The sequence below is a fragment of the Anolis carolinensis genome, chromosome 4 (assembly GCF_035594765.1).
Source record: "Anolis carolinensis isolate JA03-04 chromosome 4, rAnoCar3.1.pri, whole genome shotgun sequence".
Lineage (NCBI taxonomy): Eukaryota > Metazoa > Chordata > Lepidosauria > Squamata > Dactyloidae > Anolis > Anolis carolinensis.
The window spans coordinates 250,127,929-250,147,453 of NC_085844.1; the positions used below are offsets into that span (position 1 = coordinate 250,127,929).

At 43.2% G+C, this 19,525-nt stretch overlaps 1 protein-coding gene across 1 annotated transcript in view; it reads left to right on the forward strand.

Annotated features, from left to right (window-relative positions):
• Nucleotides 1–17,011, forward strand: part of kif3b (kinesin family member 3B) — a 43,609-nt gene extending 26,598 nt beyond the window's left edge. The window contains exons 2-9 of the mRNA XM_003227610.4: nt 1,267–2,739; nt 4,427–4,528; nt 5,606–5,728; nt 8,274–8,392; nt 8,756–8,869; nt 11,134–11,239; nt 11,758–11,936; nt 13,593–17,011. Of these exons, the coding sequence (XP_003227658.1) occupies nt 1,336–2,739; nt 4,427–4,528; nt 5,606–5,728; nt 8,274–8,392; nt 8,756–8,869; nt 11,134–11,239; nt 11,758–11,936; nt 13,593–13,683 (2,238 nt within the window). The 5' untranslated portion in view covers nt 1,267–1,335 and the 3' untranslated portion in view covers nt 13,684–17,011. The remainder of the gene's footprint in view (nt 1–1,266; nt 2,740–4,426; nt 4,529–5,605; nt 5,729–8,273; nt 8,393–8,755; nt 8,870–11,133; nt 11,240–11,757; nt 11,937–13,592) is intronic.
• The last annotated feature ends 2,514 nt before the right edge of the window (nt 17,012–19,525 follow it).

Here is a 19,525-nt window from a genome sequence, read left to right on the forward strand (position 1 = left end):
TGCCTTGTCCCCTTCTCATATGGCTTAATTTCCAGAACTTTGACCATTTAGATCATTCTTCTTAGGACACGTCCTAGCTTGTCCACATCCTTCTTGAATTGTTAGATTTCTTTCAGGAAGGTGTGAATAGATTACTGGCAGGTGTGAGCAAGTATTTGCGTAGGTGTGTCTTCTGAAGCAAGTAAAGTTTTGTGATTGATCTAATTTTTTAAATGAAAACCTGTGGGAAAAGGAACAGTAAATGTATATGTATAAAAGTCAAAAGGCATGTCACATAGTAATGATCAGAGAAGAACACCCACCCCCTTTTTTGACATAGATAAAAATCTGTCTTGTATGTTGCTGTATTTTATTGTAGTTGCATCTGACAGTAAGTAACTCAAGGAGGTGTGGTAACTTACTTGCCATGCTGCCTTCTGTGCGGTAATGAGAAGTATTAATAATGATGATGCCCTTGTCTCTGAGAGATCCTCTGCCAGTCTCTCACTGCCCTTCTGCTGCTTTGGCTCATTTAATCTGTTTCCTCAGGGGGAAAAAAGCCTGTCTAATATGGGAGACCCTCCCAGCAGCACTGCTATCATCAACATGGCCTCTTGCCTTGCAGAAGCATGCCATCCCAGCACTACAGAACAGTAATGCCACAATGAGACAGTCACCTTACACTGCAGAATTTTGAGAGATTTTAAAATTTCTTACAACTTTTTATTGAAAGAAAAAATAGTACAAATATAACAAAATGAGCAAACAAATTATCAAACTATAGAATTCGACAATATATCAAGTTATATATTTAAAAGACCTGCTGGTCTCTTCTAACTGATACTACTACAGTACAAAAAAATCTACTATAAATGACAGCTCAAAGAACTTATAAACACAGAAAATAGAACCAATACACAAATGTACACATAAAACATATAGACTAAAATAAGACTAACAAACATAAAAGCTTATCTACAGACCTCTCACTCTCTGTCTAATGGTTTTTAGTTCTAACCAGACAACACTTTTCCATTACATTTTTCCGTAATCTTTCTCTGTCTCTATATCTCTCTGTTTTTCTGGTTCACAGTGCTATGAGTTCTGTTTTCTTGCTATTCTCTCAGTACAGGTTGGAAGGTTAGCCATTTATTCTGCTTATAAATCCATGAAACAGTTTAAAAATATTTAATTTATATAAAAATTGAGCTTATAACTTGTCCAGATCTAACCACAAAACTCTTTTTGCTGCCTTAGTGTTCAAGTATTTTGTTTCTTTCTTTCTAGATTTGGAAGAAACCTTGGCCTTCCTGGTTCCGCTGTAGGTTGGGCTTGCCCTAGTGCCCAGCTGCAGTCATGTCAAAGCTAAAGTGCTCGGAGTCGGTCCGGGTGGTGGTGCGATGCCGGCCAATGAACAGCAAGGAGAAAGCCGCTTCCTATGAGCAGATGGTGGAGGTGAATGTCAAATTGGGGCAGGTATCGGTGAAGAACCCCAGGGGAACATCCCATGAGCTGCCAAAGATGTTCACCTTTGATGCAGTCTATGACTGGAATTCCAAGCAGTTTGAACTCTATGACGAAACCTTTCGGCCGCTGGTGGACTCGGTGCTACAGGGCTTCAATGGCACCATTTTTGCCTATGGGCAAACTGGAACGGGGAAAACCTACACGATGGAAGGAGTGCGAGGCGACACTGAGAAGCGGGGAGTCATCCCCAATTCCTTCGACCACATCTTCACGCACATCTCTCGGTCTCAGAACCAGCAGTATTTGGTAAGAGCTTCCTATTTGGAGATCTACCAAGAAGAAATCAGGGACTTGCTGTCAAAAGATCAGTCCAAGAGGCTGGAGCTGAAGGAGAGGCCAGACACGGGAGTGTATGTCAAAGATTTGTCGTCTTTCGTCACAAAGAGCGTGAAGGAAATAGAGCACGTTATGAATGTGGGGAACCAGAACCGTTCGGTAGGGGCCACCAACATGAACGAGCACAGCTCCCGCTCCCACGCCATTTTCGTCATCACTATTGAATGTAGTGAGGTTGGGCTTGATGGGGAGAACCACATACGTGTCGGGAAGCTTAACCTGGTGGACCTTGCGGGCAGCGAGCGCCAGTCTAAAACCGGGGCCCAAGGTGAGCGGTTGAAAGAAGCAACCAAGATCAACCTCTCCCTCTCTGCTCTGGGCAACGTCATCTCCGCTCTCGTAGATGGCAAAAGCACTCACATTCCCTATCGGGACTCAAAGCTGACCCGGCTCCTACAGGACTCCTTGGGTGGCAACGCCAAGACGGTGATGGTGGCTAACATTGGCCCCGCCTCGTATAATGTGGACGAGACCCTCACCACCTTACGGTACGCCAACCGTGCCAAAAACATCAAGAACAAACCAAGAGTGAATGAAGACCCCAAGGATGCGCTGCTGCGGGAGTTCCAGGAGGAAATTGCGCGGCTCAAGGCTCAACTGGAGAGGCGGTCTGTCGGCAAGAGGAAGAAAAAAGACCGGAGGAGGGACGGAGGAGTCGGTGGGGAGGAGGAGGATGACGAGGAGGAGGAGGGAGAAGATGGGGAGGAAGAGGAGGCCGACAAAGACGATTATTGGAGAAAGCAGCAGGAGAAGCTGGAGGTGGAGAAGAAGGCCATCCTCGAGGACCACAGCCTTGTCGCCGAGGAGAAGATGAGGCTGCTGAAGGAGAAAGAGAAGAAGATGGAAGACCTGAGACATGAGAAAGAAGCTGCTGAGAAACTGGGGGCCAAAATCAAGGTAGGAGCTCTCTCGCTGCAACGAAACTGGGGCAGGAGCACAGGAGAGAGTTAAAAGTTAGAAAGTCCAGGGCATGTAGAGGGAATCCCCCAAATTCTTTCTAGCTTTAGTTGTTTTGGTATTCTCCCAAGTGTTTTGAAGACAGCATCTAACATAGGCATGGGCAAACTTCATCCCTCTAGATGTTTTGGACTTCAACTTCTACAGTTCCTAACAGCCGGTAGGCCAAAGTTTGTCAGTAGGCCAAAGTTTGCCACAGCTCTAAAGACTTTGAAGTGTGGGTGTTTTATCATGTTGTGTTAGAGTTTCATAGTATGATCCACATTATTTTTATCTAGCAGCCTCTCAGCAGAGCTAGAAATATCAATCTGAGCTTTAAGTGAAGGACAAAGGAGGTTCCTGTTTGGAGCAATTTTAGATAGCATTTTCAAACTGCATCCCTCCAGCTGTTTGGCCCTTCAAATCCCAGAATTCCTGATCATTGAACAAGCTGGCTAAGGCTTCTAGGACTTGGAGGCCCAAACAGCTGAAGAGCCGTAATTTGAAGTTGCTTGCTCTATAGGACAAAACAGGGAATGGTGCAGTCTGATTTTCAATTTAGAGTATTAATAGAATTGTCTGAATTTTAAGAAAGGAGTGTAGGCGGCTTTTAACCTCATCCAAGCCCTTAGATGCAGAGTTTTGAAACAATGAGTTTTAAAGAACAAGTTATTTGAACATGGTTTGCTTTTTTAATAACAAAGGTAGGACTACATTACATTACTCAGATGACTTTATGCTGTTTGCCACGTCACTATACTTTTTAGATACTGTTATAGTTACAGGAGTGTGGTCTCACCATATGGTAGAGGAGGAAAGTCAAATGATTCTGTGCAAATCTGCACTGTCTCTCTTATACAGTTGTGGATATTAAGGCACCCATGAAGTGAGTTTGTACCACAAACCAGTTGCTTGTCACCATAAGATTTATATACAGTAAGTAAATGTGTGACTGACATAAAGTTAATTTGCGAAAAAGTTACTTCTTAAAACAAGAATAGTATTTTTCCTCGTGGGGCATTCAGATGTATAATTACTTTTTAAGAATAATGTTCTTTTTAACTATGAGAAAACCACTGAGTAATGCATACACTTTCTTTTATGCTATTTTTCTTATACCCATTTGATACAGTGTCCTGAAATTGGAATGAAGGATTAGTTTATAAATTTTGGACACGGTATAAAATGAATGAAATATGTCTGAAGAAAGGCTATGGCTCAGTAGCAGCTGAATTAAAAAATCATAGAATTATTACAAACCTTTGTAAGGTACACAGTTCACAGTTCAGTCCCTAGTAGACTTTTGATGGCATGGCATGGCTGGAAAAATGTTCTACTTGAGAGTTTAGAGCAGTGTGTCTCAAACTCTGTTTCTCTACGTGTTTTGGACTCCCAGAAATCCCAGCCAGCTTATCAGCTGTTAGGAATTGTGGGAGCTGAAGTCCAAAACATCTGGAGGAGCACAGTTCGAGAAACTCTGGTTTAGAGAATCACTTTAAGCCAGAATAGAAGCTTCTGATCAGGATGAAGTGGTGGTCATTGACAAACTATATGAGAAAATGAATGCTTTTGGAGGAAAATAAGAGCTCTGAGGGAATGAAACTGGTTTTAGTTACAAAGATCCCTCAAACACCTTTCTGTTTTTCAGGCGATGGAAAGCAAACTTCTCGTTGGAGGGAAAAATATTGTCGATCATACCAATGAGCAGCAGAAGATCTTGGAGCAGAAGCGGCAAGAGATTGCTGAGCAGGTGAGATGGAGGCAGAAGAGTGCCTTTCTTGTCAAGGCATTGCTTTTAGAGCAAGCATGGGCCAGCTTCAGCCTTCCAGGTGTTTTGGACTTCAACTCTCACAATTCCTAACAGCCTACTGGCTGTTTGATTAGAATGTTCTGCCTAGTTATCTCTAAGTCCAGTGGAAGCTGGCCATAGAGACCTAGGGATTCCTGTAGGGAACATCTCTCTAGGAATCTCTAAGATTGTGCAATGCAATTCTGTGGTCAACATCTGGCAGACGTTGGCCATAGTGTTGTGTTGCAGGACTTAAAGATTCCCTAAGAGATGTTCTCTCAGGTTAAAGCATTTTTGTTTGTATTTTTTTCATTTTTGCAGGCATCCTGTGCCTCTAACCCCAGTGAATGTGGAGGGCTGACTATACTCCAAAAATGGGGATAACTGTTCAATTGAATGCTATATCCCAACTTCTTTGTTTCTCTGTTTTTTATTTCAGATCTCTCTGGCCAATTGTGTTGTATAGGGAAAGACCTCTCTCTTTTAATATTCAGAGTTCTGATTTTCTAGATGAGGGAAATAGTAAGGTGAAACTGTTGTTCATTATGTTTATGTTTATTTATATCCTGCTCTTTCTCTCCACCAAGGAGACTCAAACAGCTTACATTAGAAGCATTTCAGTACAATTTGAAATATACAAATATACAAATGTTAAAACAGAGTTAAATATAAGAGGTATTAAAAAATTCAGTTTAAATCCATAAAAACAGATTAAAAATATTCAAATACTGTAGTTCAGTTGATTGCCAGCAATCCCATTTTATCCATTATAATTTCTAAGGAGACATCCAGTGGATAATTCTTCTTATCCTTTATAAGAAAATCCTTTACTAAGAACTGAGTCTTTTAATGCATTTATTAAAAAGTGTACGTTATTGTGTACAGTTATATGGAAATGTGAAATATCTTTTGTGAATGGTGAATGTTCTCCTTACCATTCAAGTCTTGAAATGTAGCCCAGCAATGAATTTCAGTCAAAGGTGATTTTAGGGCTTTGATGGTTGGGGTTTTTGCAGCGTTTTTTGTGATTCCCTGCAGAAACGACGGGAACGAGAAATTCAACAGCAGATGGAAAGCCGAGATGAAGAGACGCTGGAACTAAAAGAGACCTACAGCTCCCTGCAGCAGGAGGTGGACATTAAAACTAAAAAGCTGAAAAAGGTGAGTGGGCTCCCTAAAGATGGGTGGCATTAGTATAATTGGAATCAAGAGCTGGTTTACATTTCCTGGTTATGAAAGTAACACAAATAGAAGCATAAGCAGGCGGGGGAGGGGGGTGCTCCTGCAGGAAGTTCTCTTTGACATGAATAGCAACTAGTTAGATGATGTGATTACACATAGAATCCTAGAACCAGAAAACTGGAAGAGACCACAGGGCTATCCAAGCTTCTGCCAGGTAGGGAGACACAATGCTCAAAGCTTAATCATCAGACAACTAATGCACAAAGATTAGTCATCACACTGCAAGTGGAGAAAGATGTGAGATGTCACTAAAACAAAGCCTCTGCTGCCTGCAATATGGAACAGGGGAGACCTTATAGAAGGCAATGACCTAGGAATGCATGCATGTTGTTGCATTTTGGTCACACAAAAGTTCACAGGAGAGAGTCCCTTTCTGTGTATAACATTCCCCTACGCTACAGTGCATTGTGTAATTTATTATGAGTGAGCAAACTAAAGAGAGCCAGTCTGACGAAATGGTTTGAGTGCAGGACTCTAGAGTGACCACAGTCTGATCCCCAATTCTTCATAGAAAGCCACTGGGCGGATCTGGGCAAGTCACACTTTCTCAGCCTCAGAGGAAGGCAATGGCAAATCTCCTCTGAAAGTTTCAGTGTCTGTAAGATACCGTGACTTGGGGAAAGGCATAGACTGAGGACACAGTGTAGATGGGGCTTCACAGAATCCATTGGAAGAGACCCCCCAGGACATGCAGGCCACCCACATCCTGCACCCAACCCCATTCTTCCAGAAAGAAATACACAATCCAAGCCATCCCAATGAATAGCCATCTAGTCTCTGTTTCAAAACTTCCAGAGAAAGAGATTCCATCGCACTCCCAGGCAGCAGCAGATGCCACTATCCAACAGCTCTTACCACCAGGAAGTTCTTCCTCAGTGGAATCTCTCTTCCTGTAATTTGAGTAAGACTTTGCCTTAGTCTCTGAAGTTGTAGAAAAAAAACTCGCCCCCTTCTTAATATCATATCTTTCCAAATATTTAAGTATTGCAGTCATGTCCCCTTTTCTTTCAAAGGAACTAACACAGGAGAATGTTTGCCATGGATGGCACCTGTGCTTCAGAGTCCAGAGGGTTGATTCAAAGCATTTTGAGCTCCAGCGGACTCAGTGCCCCTTTGTGGAGGCCATTTTGGATGACCGGAAATAATCACTTGTTAAGAATATTTTTAGGTATCCCCTTTTTGTTTGTCAAAACAGTATCAGTTAGCCCAGGCATGGGCAGACTTTGGCCCTCCCTCCAGGTGTTTTGGACTTCAACTCCCACAATTCCTAACAGCCTACCAGCTGTTAGGAATTGTGGGAGTTGAAGTCCAAAACACCTGGAAAGAGGGCTGAAGTTTGCCCATGCCTGGTTTAGCCTAACTGAATTAATCAAACTGTTTCTTCAGCTGAAAAGTATTTTAAACTAACAGATATGGGGGGGGGGGGGGGGTTGTGTGCTGGGAGATCCTTTTAGTGGATCTCTTTCATGTTTGGGAGTCACAAAAAGAAATGCAGCAGATTTCTTTGTATCACACCTCAGGATAGCTTCACCTTGCTAAATACACCAAGCTGTACACAGGTTGAAGTCTTTTGTAGTTTATTAGGAAATAGGAAATAAATAGTTCTTAAAAAGCAAAAGTTAAATTCCAAAAGATTGTTGCAAAACAAGACTATATAGAATAATCCAAGAAAACGTTAGGCATAAAACAAGGTTCCATTAATGCATGACAAAGTCCCATGAACATGAATACACAAAGGCTGCAAGATAATCCCAGAAAGCAAGAGCTTGCCTCTTGACTCAAATGAGAAGTTGCTTTGACAAAGGTTTCTCTCTCAGCACACTCTTTTAATACCCTTTGCATAGCATGAACGCATTTCTTTGGCCTCTGACCTCTCTCTTGTTTGCTATTCTAACACTCCAACATCGGCCAGCTCGATCCAAAGATGCCGTTTCGTCAAGGCCAGACAGCTCATTAGCATTAGCATCTGTCTGTATGCTATCAGGCTGGGAGCTGTCCTCCCTTCTTGAGCTGTCCTCCCTTCTTTGCACCTGACTAGCTTCAGTATCGTCTTCAGTATCATCAACACCAGTCCCTGCTGTGGGAAAGCCTCCCTGCTCCTCATCTTCCACAACAGGAACACTCTGAACCTGAATCCCATAATTCCCATCAGAGTTATCTTGAAGCTGAATCCCATCATCTTGAACCTGAATCCCATAATCCCCATCAGTCACTCTGAGGCTCCAGCTGAGTCACAACACTTTCGCTGTTGTTTAGCAGAAGCATTCAAAGCAATTCCATTGTGCATCAGCCAGAGCTGTCATGCTCACTACCACTCTATTTTCCTCCTGCAGGGAAGGTAGTGAGTCCTTGCTCAGCTGATGCTTGGCAAAGGTTGCTTCGCTCGTCCTGAGCATCAGCTGCCAGCCTGGCAAGGTCTGGGCTTTTTGTGCCGCATCCGCTAACTCTGCCCTTTCTTCCTCAGCTATTTTCTAAGCTGCAGGCCGTGAAGGCGGAAATCCACGACCTTCAAGAAGAGCACATCAAAGAACGGCAAGAATTGGAGCAGACCCAGAATGAGCTCACGCGGGAACTGAAGCTAAAGTAGGTCCCCTGTGGAAGCCCAGGGCTGGGAATGGGCTGCAGAGCTCACTGGCTGCAGAGTAGGCAGAATAGCTTTTGTAGGGTTATTTATTCTTTATAACCCTCCGTGTCTTTTAAAATGTTTTATGCCATTAAATTAAAAGTTTATCTTTTAATTTTTCAAAGGAATTTATTGTAAAGGGTTTAAATTGTTTTTGAAGTTCCACTCCAGGATAAAGGTGCCATAGAAATTCAACAAGCAAAATAAATAAATAATGCAGCAGGATGACCATCTTGGATGGAGGGTGTGCCTTGACAGCTAATGTAAGGGTTTATTCCCATGACCTTTCCTATACTTTTATCTTTCTCTTCGTTGTCCTTCAGACACCTGATCATTGAAAATTTTATTCCCTTGGAAGAGAAAAACAAGACCATGAACAGATCTTTCTTTGATGAGGAAGAAGACCAATGGAAACTACACCCAATCACACGTTTGGAGTGAGTTGTCCTTTTGGCTTTAATTGTAGGATTTGGGGAAAGAGGTAGACTTTGGGTATGTAGATTTTTTATCTGTCCAACCCATTCTTAAAGGCTGTGGGTAAATAAGCAGGATATTAAGTCCAAATGTATCCCCACGTTTCTCAAATGGTGACCTGTTTGTTCCTCCCTTTCTTTTTATGCTCTGCCCTTCTACCCTCTCTGTTGCTCAGTGTGTATGAGACAGGACAATGACTGCCTGGACCTCTGGTTTCAGTTGTGTGAGGACATCACTGCACTCACAGAAATTTATGTCAGAAATACTGTGGTGTATTAATACTTGTATTGATAAGCTTACCATCACGTTGTTAAATATATGAACCCCCATGGATGGAAGCACCTTGAATATACCATCAAGTGAAACTCCATACTCCAACCACGAATCTGAGAAAACATATTGGTGCTGATCTCCATCCGCATCACCTCGTTATTCTATATCACCAAAGGAACTTCAGCCTCAGTCCCAAACACTGTATTAGACTCAGTCCCTCCATTGCACTCCAGGCCTGAAAACACCTATGATCACAGCACCACACAAGAGTCCAGGAATATAAGCAAACAGTTTATTGTGTGTATGTATGTATGTATGTATGTATGTATGTATGTAAAATCAGGAATACAAAAGGAAGATACATAATCCAAAAAGGTTTAGCAAAGGTGAGAATCAAACAATAAGCCAAATGTCTCATAAAGTACTCTGTGATTCCTGGCTGTTCCTGGAATCACAGATACAGCATAAGTCCACAATTAGGAACATAGAAAACTTCCAGGATATATTAAATCCCCAAATCAAAGTTTGACTTGAATCAGGAACAAGAGAACTCAGGCTTAGCTTCTAACTCTAATGCAGCATTGCCTGAACTGACCTTCAGCTAAACAACTTGTTACTTAATAGACACTCGTGAAAACATTCCTTTTCCGTGAATTTCTTTCTCAACTTTTCCACGTAATCTCTCTAAACGATGCAATCTATTTTTGGTTCTCATTTGTAAACAAAGACATTTGGTGATCTCCGTAGCTACAAGCGGGTTCCCAGCGGAAACCCCCCTTATCTTTCATCTCTTCCCTTGATTCCTTATCTGCTGTTGCTACTTCTGACTTCCCTGAATGCCCTTGAGGCCCTGCACTTTCTGAGTCAGTTTTCTCACAGAGAGAACCATCACTTTGTGCCACAGGAAAGCTCACAATCCTCTCTAAATCATCAGTAAAACCATCTGGTGACTGGTCTACAACACCCTCTCTCAACATGCTACTGCATCATCATCATCACCAGCACCTTTATTTGTAGACCTCTCTATCTCCCTGAAGGGACTCCTAATTCAATTATGGTTGACTCCTAATGCAATTATAGTTGAGGCTATGCAGTCGAAGCCAAACCTCCATTCATTCCACCCTACGGGAAGGGCTGCCGTCTTGATTTGTTCAGGAGGAAATTCTCCTTATCATCAGTCTGAGCTATCAGAATGCCTCATTACTAGGCATGTATAACAGGGTACAAGCCTGGAGCACAAACTCAATCGTATAGCTGGTAGGCTGGTAAAACGGTGGAGGATGAAGTCCAAAACACCTGGAGGGCCCAAGTTTGTCCATGCCTACCTTACTGGCACAAGTATGTTCTACCTCCTGCTCTGGGTTTCAGGCAGCATGACACTGCAATGAGTGTGATCCCAACATTTCTCTCATCAGTCAAGATATCAACCATTATGGCTACCTAAGAAATAATGTACTGCTACCAAAGAAGCACCTTTTTGACTAGTCCATATCTCTTAGGGTATTATCAAACATCATCAAACAGCAGCACACTTGCCCAGATTCCTGGGCATTTCCCATAATCCACCTGGGCTACACGATTGAGTTTGCTTTCCTGCTTCCTTTGAGGCTGAGAGCATATGATTTGCCCAAGGCGTGGAAACCCACCCAATGGCTCCATATTCTACCTTGAGCTCCTTGGAGGAAAGATAAAGATGACTGATACATGTTGCATTTGTGCTTTTCCCAGTGGCCTTCCGGGCTACATTTATCTACTGCTTGAGTCTGAATGGTTGGTTGGAGAACACACCTTGCATTCATACAAGCATTGCTCACAATAATATGTAGATGATCTCTCATTCTCCTTGGTGGTATTGTAAATAGATGTAGATGCCCTCTCATTTTCATTGTTGTATTGTAAATAGGATGCAAATGAGATTCAGCGGGCTTGAAGTGGATTGTTTTTCTTTTACTAGGAATCAGCAGATGATGAAGAGGCCGGTGTCTGCAGTAGGATACAAGAGACCCTTGAGTCAACATGCTCGGATGTCCATGATGGTCCGCCCAGAGGCCCGGTACAGGGTGAGCCCAAGCTCATAATGTTAGGTTACTTTTGATATTTCTTTTTGAGGATCTACAAAAAATCATGACCCCTTGTGGGAAAAGAATCCACACTTGACTGAGGATTGGGTGTTTTTTACAGAGCAGGATTATACTTGTTTTGATGGCTGCTTCTGTCATAGTTCAATTTAGGTTCTTAATAACGTCATTTACTTGTGCCATTGGTTTTCTCTGCAACTCCTGCATTTCTCTTCCCTGTCTTCCCTTACAGCAGGTGTGGACAAACTTTGGCCCTCCAACTGTTTTGATTTCAACTCCCACCGGCTGTTAGGAATTGTGGGAGTTGAAGTCCAAAAATTCCCGGAGGACCCAAGTTTCCCATTCCTGCCTTACAGCCTTGAATTACTGAGTCGAAATTCCTTAGAACTGGGATTATGTTTCACATACCACATACTTGGGACATTGTGAACACGTAATAAAGCAGCGTACTGTGGGTTTTTTGTACCTTTTCCCAAACTGTTGGGGTTTTGATTTCTTAGGCAGAAAACATTGTCCTGTTGGAAATGGACATGCCAAGCCGGACCACCCGAGACTACGAAGGGCCAGCCATCGCTCCCAAAGTTCAGGCAGCCCTCGAAGCTGCGCTGCAGGATGAAGATGAGATTCAAGTGGATGCTTCCTCTTTTGAGAGCACATCAAACAAGAAGTCAAAATCCAGGTGAGCTCTGATTATTCTTCGGAAAGAGATGATGTATCATTTGGGAAGTCCAAACCCTGAAGGATAGATGCTATGGGCCACTTAGAATGAGTAGGGGCTGGATTGCCATCTGTCAGGGGTGCTTTGAATGTGATTTTCCTGCTTCTTGGCAGAAAGAGGTTGGACTGGATGGCTGGGAGGTCTCTTCCAACTCTGATTCTTTGATGTAGTGTTTTCCAATATCTTTTAGTACAGAGAAAATAGGGTAGGCTTAGCACAATTCCCTTTTTCTCTGAAAGCAGTCATTGGAGAGAAACTCAATTGCCTGCATTATCTTCTTCAGGTTCAGCAGTGAACCTGATTATTTTTTATTAAAAGGTATAGCAAACAGTCTCTAAATGTGTGTTGTTGAAGGCTTTCATGGCTAGAATCACTGCATTGCTGTGAGTTTTCTGAGCTGTATGGCCATGTTCCAGAAGCATTCTCTCCTCACCTTTCACCCGCATCTATGGCAGGCATACTCAGAGGTTGTGAGGTCTGTTGGAAACTAGGCAAGTGGGGTTTATATATCTGTGGAAGATCCAGGGTGGGAGAAAGAACTCTTGTCTGCCTGAGGCAAGTGTGACTGTTGCAATTGGCCAGCTTGATTAGCATTGAATAGCTTGGCAGCTTCAAAGCCTGGCTATTTCCTGCCTGTGGAATGTCCAGGGTGGGAGAAAAGCTGGCCAGTTGCAACATTCACACTTGCCTCAAACAGGCAAGAGTTCTTTCTCCCACCCTGAACATTTAACAGGTATATAAACCCCACTTGCCTAGTTTCCAACAGACCTCACAAACTTTGAGGATGCCTGCCATAGATGCGGATGAAACATCAGGAGAGAATGCGTCTGGAACATGGCTAGACAGCCCAGAAAACTCACAGCAACGCAGTCTCTAAATCATGTGATGGTTACCTTTCTTGGGGAATACTAAGTGTAGAATAGGAAGATGTTGAAATAGACTGTGCTACACTACAGAATTCAGTGAAGTGTATTAATTTAGTATGCCACCAGCATCCTTTAAATAACCCATTTAAAAAAACAAAAACAAAACTGCACGCCACCTACAAATTATGTTTGTGTTCGAGAGTAATTTTGCTGAACCCTGGTCTTAAAACTGAGCTTAAAACTGACCAAGAAGTGGGCAAAAGATGTTCCAGAGTTGTCTATCACAAGCAATAGTTTGCAAGGGAGTTTTCAACTTAATTTTTAAATTTTGGTGTTTGTTTGGGTCTCTGGAGGCTAAATGGTAAGAGTGAGCCAGGAGGGTGCTGTAAATATTGCACCTGTTTTAAGTTATTTTAACCAATATGCGTATTTAATTTTATTTTAATATTTTTGCTGAATATTTTAAATTGTATTGTTTTTCAATTATTGTGAACTATTTTGCATCTCAGACACAGAGATTTAAGTTGAATAATAATGATAATGAAGAGAAGAAGTAGAACTAGTGTGGCTCTTGAACCATGCAGGCCTACTTTCCTCTGCTGTGATAAATGTTGGTCTGTAAACATTGCTTGCATTCTTCATTTTGGGGCTTCCCCTAAAAATCTCCTCCCAATGTTTACAAAAAGTGTTGCTTTCACATGGAGCGAGATGGAATCACACAGTCTTCTCTTTTTTCCTCCTTTTATTTCAGGCCGAAAACTGGAAGAAAATCTGGGGGCGCTTCCTCGAGCACCTCGGGCTCCCAGTTCTACCCGCAGTCCCGTGGGCTGGTCCCCAAGTAACACCAGCATTTTCTTCTTGAGGCCTGGCTAAACCTTTTGCCTTTTGAAACCTGAGGCAAGTTAAGAACATTCAGAGCAGGACTCGGTGGCCAAACCTGCCAAAAGGATTCCTTTGGAGCAGAAGCAGGGCCCTCTTTGCTCTGGAACTGAACTGATTGGAGCCATGCGGGGCAAGTTCAGCACAGACTTCTCTGCCCTGCATGACAGGATTTTTTCCCCCCTTGGCAACCTCTTCGAGGAAAAGAGACTGTAGTTAGGAAATCAGAAATGCATGAGGTACTTTAGTATATGTTAGAAGCAGCAAGAACCATGGCAGGGCAGGCATTCCCCTCACCACATTTGCTGCCATTTCTTGCAGCACTCTTGCTTGCTCTCTGAGACTGGAGTTAAAGAACGGATGCTATGGGACTTCTTGATACTAAAAAACAAAATCTATATAGAGTGGTTGATAAATGACAAGAGGATTTACCCAGTCATGGCTGATCATAACCGCTTATCCCCCACTTTACATCAAAAGACTGGTACTATTGTCCCCGATGTTTTCGAGGGTTGGGGTGTGGGTGCCTAGGAAATGGGAAAGAAATGAGTTTGAAATGCATCACACCCCTAGTTAGACGTATGTTTCCTTTAGAAATGCAGACCAAAGGAGGGCTTGGAAACACTGCTCTGTTTCCCTCCTCTAGAATAGAAGCAATAGAAACTTAATGGATTCTTTATCTGTTTACAAGGAATGGTAAGAGTTGTGGCAGATGGGACTCAGAGCGACCTCAGCCGGGACCAAGAAGGGGCCACTGGACCAACAGTAAGCCTGTCTTCCAGTCGCCAGCTCCATGTTCACGTTCTTCCTCTGCTCGCCTCCCTACTTCTAATGTGACTGACCCACCTGGCGCTTCTACTTCAGAATATATTCTTGAAGATATGGCTTCATTGCCTATTAATGTCAGTGACTCTGAGTTTTGTTTTCCCTTGGGGAGAAAAAAGATCGACATGAAAGAGTTATAACATTCTAGCCATAGAATGTTATTTTGGAAACACAGAGTGGTTTGAGACCAGAGTTGCCTCTTCTTCTCATCCCGTCCTAAGCGTGAAGATCTTTTGAGCCATTAATTCCCCTTGGTAGGAAAGAGAGGGGGTTTGGATTTGAGCAGAGCCTGAAGGGGAAAGGATTGGGCCAGTTCTTGTTTGTAGCAGGGTCCTGCTTTAGAAACACTCCAAGCCTTCCCCGTTTCAGAGCTGCTCTCTTGAGTAAAGCAGGCTGCTCAGCACTGTAAGGAAGGTGAGATGCTGCTAAGCTGAGCAGAGCCAAAAGGCTGAAGGAAATGTTCCCTGTGTACCATTTTGCAGTTCTGTTGTAAGTTTCAAATGGTTGTATATTGAGAATTGAGTTGTTAATATTTTTTGCGGGGAGCGGGTTGATGTTGACTGTTGTACTGTGAATACAATTTCCCCCCACTGGCTTCCTCTCTGAATGTTTTAACAACTCTCCTCTTCCCACGCCTTGCCGAGTAAGTGTGTATGAGTAAATGAGAGCGTATCTGATTTTGAAAACACTATTTCGTGCACTTGGCCTCTGCTGTGTGTCCTTGTTACATATTCTCTGGGCAGCTTTCTCCAGAGTGAACAGAGTCCATGGTTTGCAACACTCCCTTGACTTAAGGACAACCCAAAAGGCATCTTGCTGGCAGGGTGCCTCGGGAAGCCAGGAGCCGCTCAGACAGGCCCTGTTGCTTTGAACTCTGGAACAGGACTGGTTGCTGCCTTTAAAAATACCAATTTGTGTGGCATGGAAGGAGCAGGTATGCCTCCAAACAAGGAAAGACTCATTGGTCATTGCTGTTTCGTTGCCTAGATGAACCCGGCATTATTTTCCTTCTTCTCTTTTGGAGAAATTGCATTTTTCATTGGTTCTCACAGTATAAAATACCTTGCTATTCCTATCCACCTCAGTCCTGTTTAATTCCCTCTGGTGTTTAATCCCCTTTCCTTTGTTAGCAAAGAGAAAAAAGGATTGTGTGTCTTATGTATTGAGGTAATTGTTGGGAATCCAAAGGCGTTAAGGTAGGCAAAGGTACATCTGTGCATCCGTGAATTCTGTTATCCCATTGGGCTTCTGTGGTAAAATACTTAATCCTGACAAGTGGGTTGATGGCTGCATTTTAGTGTGAACAGAAAAGGCAGATCGATGGCTTGCTTGCTTCCGTAAACCTGGAGAAATCTCTCAGTGGGGAGATGGAAGAGAAGTGGGAGCAAATATAATTCGAGGGCTTTGTGAAGGAGCAAACTAAGCTCACACACTTACAGACTTGCCTTGATAAGTTGATGCATCAGGCTCGCCTACGCTCGATGAGGACTGGAGTATCAGAGAGGCCTTTTAAGGCTTAGGAAAGGATATGTACAGTGGGCCGTCCTGCAAGAGTTTACTCCCAATCTGCTTGCCTTGACCTGTATAATTGGATCTTCATCCTCTTTCCCAAGCTCTGCTCAGTGAAAGATGCTTTGGAGGCTCAGAGCCAGATGTTGTATGATACTTAATGCAGAGCAGTTGAAGCATGAAACTGAGGAATGCTGTGTTTAAAATGTCACGGAATACGTCCCTCTGTGACAGCTGTGAAGACAGATAGAAATATGCAGAAAGATATTCTTATCAATCCCCTAACAAGGATGTGGTCACTAATATTCAGAACAATCACTGTTTAAAAACATGTCTGTTCCCTGCCTATAGTAATTGACTATGTTAGTTTAGGTTTCAAAAAGAAGCCCAACGTCTCAAAACGTTATTTCAGTGGTAAACAATCCTGCAGGCAAACTAGAGGAAAAGCTAACAGGAGAGCTGCAATCCTGAGCTTGTATGATCCTGGCCAGTTTCTGTGGGTTTTCAGAAACCTTTGTGCTATAACAGGCATGGGCCAACTTTGGCCCTCCCTCCAGGTGTTTTGGACTTTAACAATTGCTAACAGCCTACTGGTTGTTAGGAATTGTGGGAGTTGAAGTCTAAAACACATGGAGGGAAGGCTGAAGTTTCCCGATGCCTGTGCCATAACTTTGTGGCTCATCTCTCAAGGCTGCTAAATCTGCCCAGCCTGCAATGAGGCTGCTTGGCTCTTTGAACACACCTGAACTTGCCTGCACTGTCTTTTGGTCTGTACATACGTAATAAAAACGTCCATAGTTCTTTCTGTCCATCGAAGTGGCAGCTTGTCTCTGTAATCCCCTCTCTCTCTTGTCTAGGAATGTAAAAGTGCTCCTGAAGAAGTGTTACAAAAATCGATTGGATTTATTATATGTAAAATAATAATTATTACGACAATAAAGACTCTTCCCCCCTTTCTTTGTAGTTGTATAATTTTACTGGTGTATATACCCTCAGGCATGGGCAAACAAGTGTTTTGGACTCCCACAATTCTTTTTTTTTTAAATCTTTACATTTTCACATTTTCATGACAAAGGGGGAAAAAGGAAGATAGGAGACAGTTAAAATGATATGTTGGTTACGGAGTTTTGTTAGTAAATTAAATCTATACAGGAGTCTATTGTATCACCAAGGTGTGAAGACGAAGGGAACTGTCATACATATTCTCTTAACATATAAAGGAATTCCATCTACAATATAGAAGAATAGAATCCTAGAGTTCGAAGAGACCTCGTGGGCCACCCAATTCAACCCCAATCTGCCAAGAAGCCATTACATTCCTATTTATGCAGGCCAAAACCCCATTGGCCTTTTTAAGTTGCTGCATGACATTGCTGGCTCATGTTTAACTTGTTTCCTACGAGAATTCCAATATCTTTTTCACACGTCCTGCTGTCCAGCCAGGCATCGTCCCCCATTCTGTATCTGTGCATTTTATTTTTTCTGCTTAAGTGGACCATTTTGCATTTGTCCCTGTTGAACTTCATTTGGTTAGTTTTGGTCAATCAACTCCGATCTGTTAAGATTGTTTTGAATTCTGCTCCTGTCTTCTGGAGTATTGGCTATCCCTCCCAATTTGGTGTCGTCTGCAAACGTGATGATCATGCCTTCTAAACCTTCATCTAAGAAGTCATGAATAAAGATGTTGAACAGAACCGGGCCCAGGACAGAACCCTGCTGATGGCACTCTACTCGTCATTTCTTTCCAGGATGAAGTTGGGGAGAATCACCCGTTGGGTTCTCAGCAATACTTTTAGAATATCTTCTGTTCCAAAAGCCAGTGGATTCTTATCATCTGGCATTCGCGTTGGTATTTCTTTTTTCTTTTTATATTAAGCATTTCCAAATAAAAGTAAAACATTTCACACTAAGGGAATGTGGGGGGTGAGGGGAAGGCAAACAAAGGGAATAAAACAATATAGGGATAGTAGTTATTTTTAGTTAGTTGCACCTTTTCAGATGTCTGACATGTCGCAAGGAAAACACTAAAAGTGAGTTGTTGGGACGGGGAGGGTTCTCATTCCTCTGTTTCTTATTTATTTATTTACAGCACTTTTACCCCGCCTTTCTCACCCGAGGGGACTCAAGTCGGCTTACAATAAATAGGCAAAAATTCAATGCCTGTAAACAATACACTAAACAACAGTTCATATAAAAAACAACATAACATTACAGAATAAAAACACATTATACAAAATTTAAAACATATCCAAGTTAAAATCCATTTGTCCAAAATCCTCATACATAAAACTTAGTCCAGACCATGTGAAATCAATGTTCTCATTCATTAAATGCTTGTGTGCACATCCATGTCTTTAAGGCTTTTCTGAAGACCAGGACAGTTGGAATCTGCCAAATGTTGCTGGGGAGGGCATTCCACAGCCGAGGAGCCACCACCGAGAAGGCCCTGTCTCTCATTCCCACCAGCCGTGCCTGCGAGGCTGGTGGGACCGAGAGCAGGGCCTCCCCAGATGATCTAAGAGTTCTAGAAGGCTCATAGGAGGAGATACATTCAGACAGGCAAGATGGGCCAGAACCGTTTAGGGCTTTGTAGGTCAAGACCTTCTGCCAACCTAACAGTTCGAAAACATGCCAATGTGAGTAGATCAATAGGTACCACTCCGGCGGGAAGGTAACGGCGCTCCACGCAGTCATGCCTATGGCCACATGACCTTGGAGGTGTCTATGGACAACGCTGGCTCTTTGGCTTAGAAATGGAGATGAGCACCAACCCCCAGAGTCAGACATGACTGGACTTAACGTCAGGGGAAACCTTTACCTTTTTTTAGGTCAAGACCAGCACTTTGAATTGGGCTCGGTAGCTGATTGGCAGCCAGTGGAGCTGGCTTAACAAGGGAGTAGTGCTTTCCCTGTATGCCTCCCCAGTTATTAATCTGGCTGCCGCCCGTTGTACTAGTTGGAGCTTCCGGGCCGTCTTCAAAGGCAACCCCACGTAAAGGGCGTTGCAGTAGTCCAAACGGGATGTAACCAGAGCGTGGACCACCGTGGCCAAGTCAGACCTCCCAAGGAATGGGCACAGCTGGCGCACAAGTTTCAGTTGTGCAAATGCTCCCCTGGCCACCGCTGAGACCTGAGGCTCCAGGCTCAGCAATGAGTCCAGGAGAACACCCAGACTGCGAATCTGAACCTTCAGGGGGAATGCGACCCCATCCAACACAGGCTGTAACCCTATTCCCTGTTTGGCCTTACGACTGACCAGGAGGACCTCTGTCTTGTCTGGATTCAGTTTCAATTTGTTCGCCCTCATCCAGTCTGACACAGCGGCCAGACACCGGTTCAGCCTCCTTAGTGACAGGTGGGAAAGAGTGACAGAGCTGGACATCATCTGCGTACAGATGACACCGCACCCCGAAACTCCGGATGATCTCTCCCAGCGGCTTCATGTAGATGTTGAACAACATGGGGGACAGT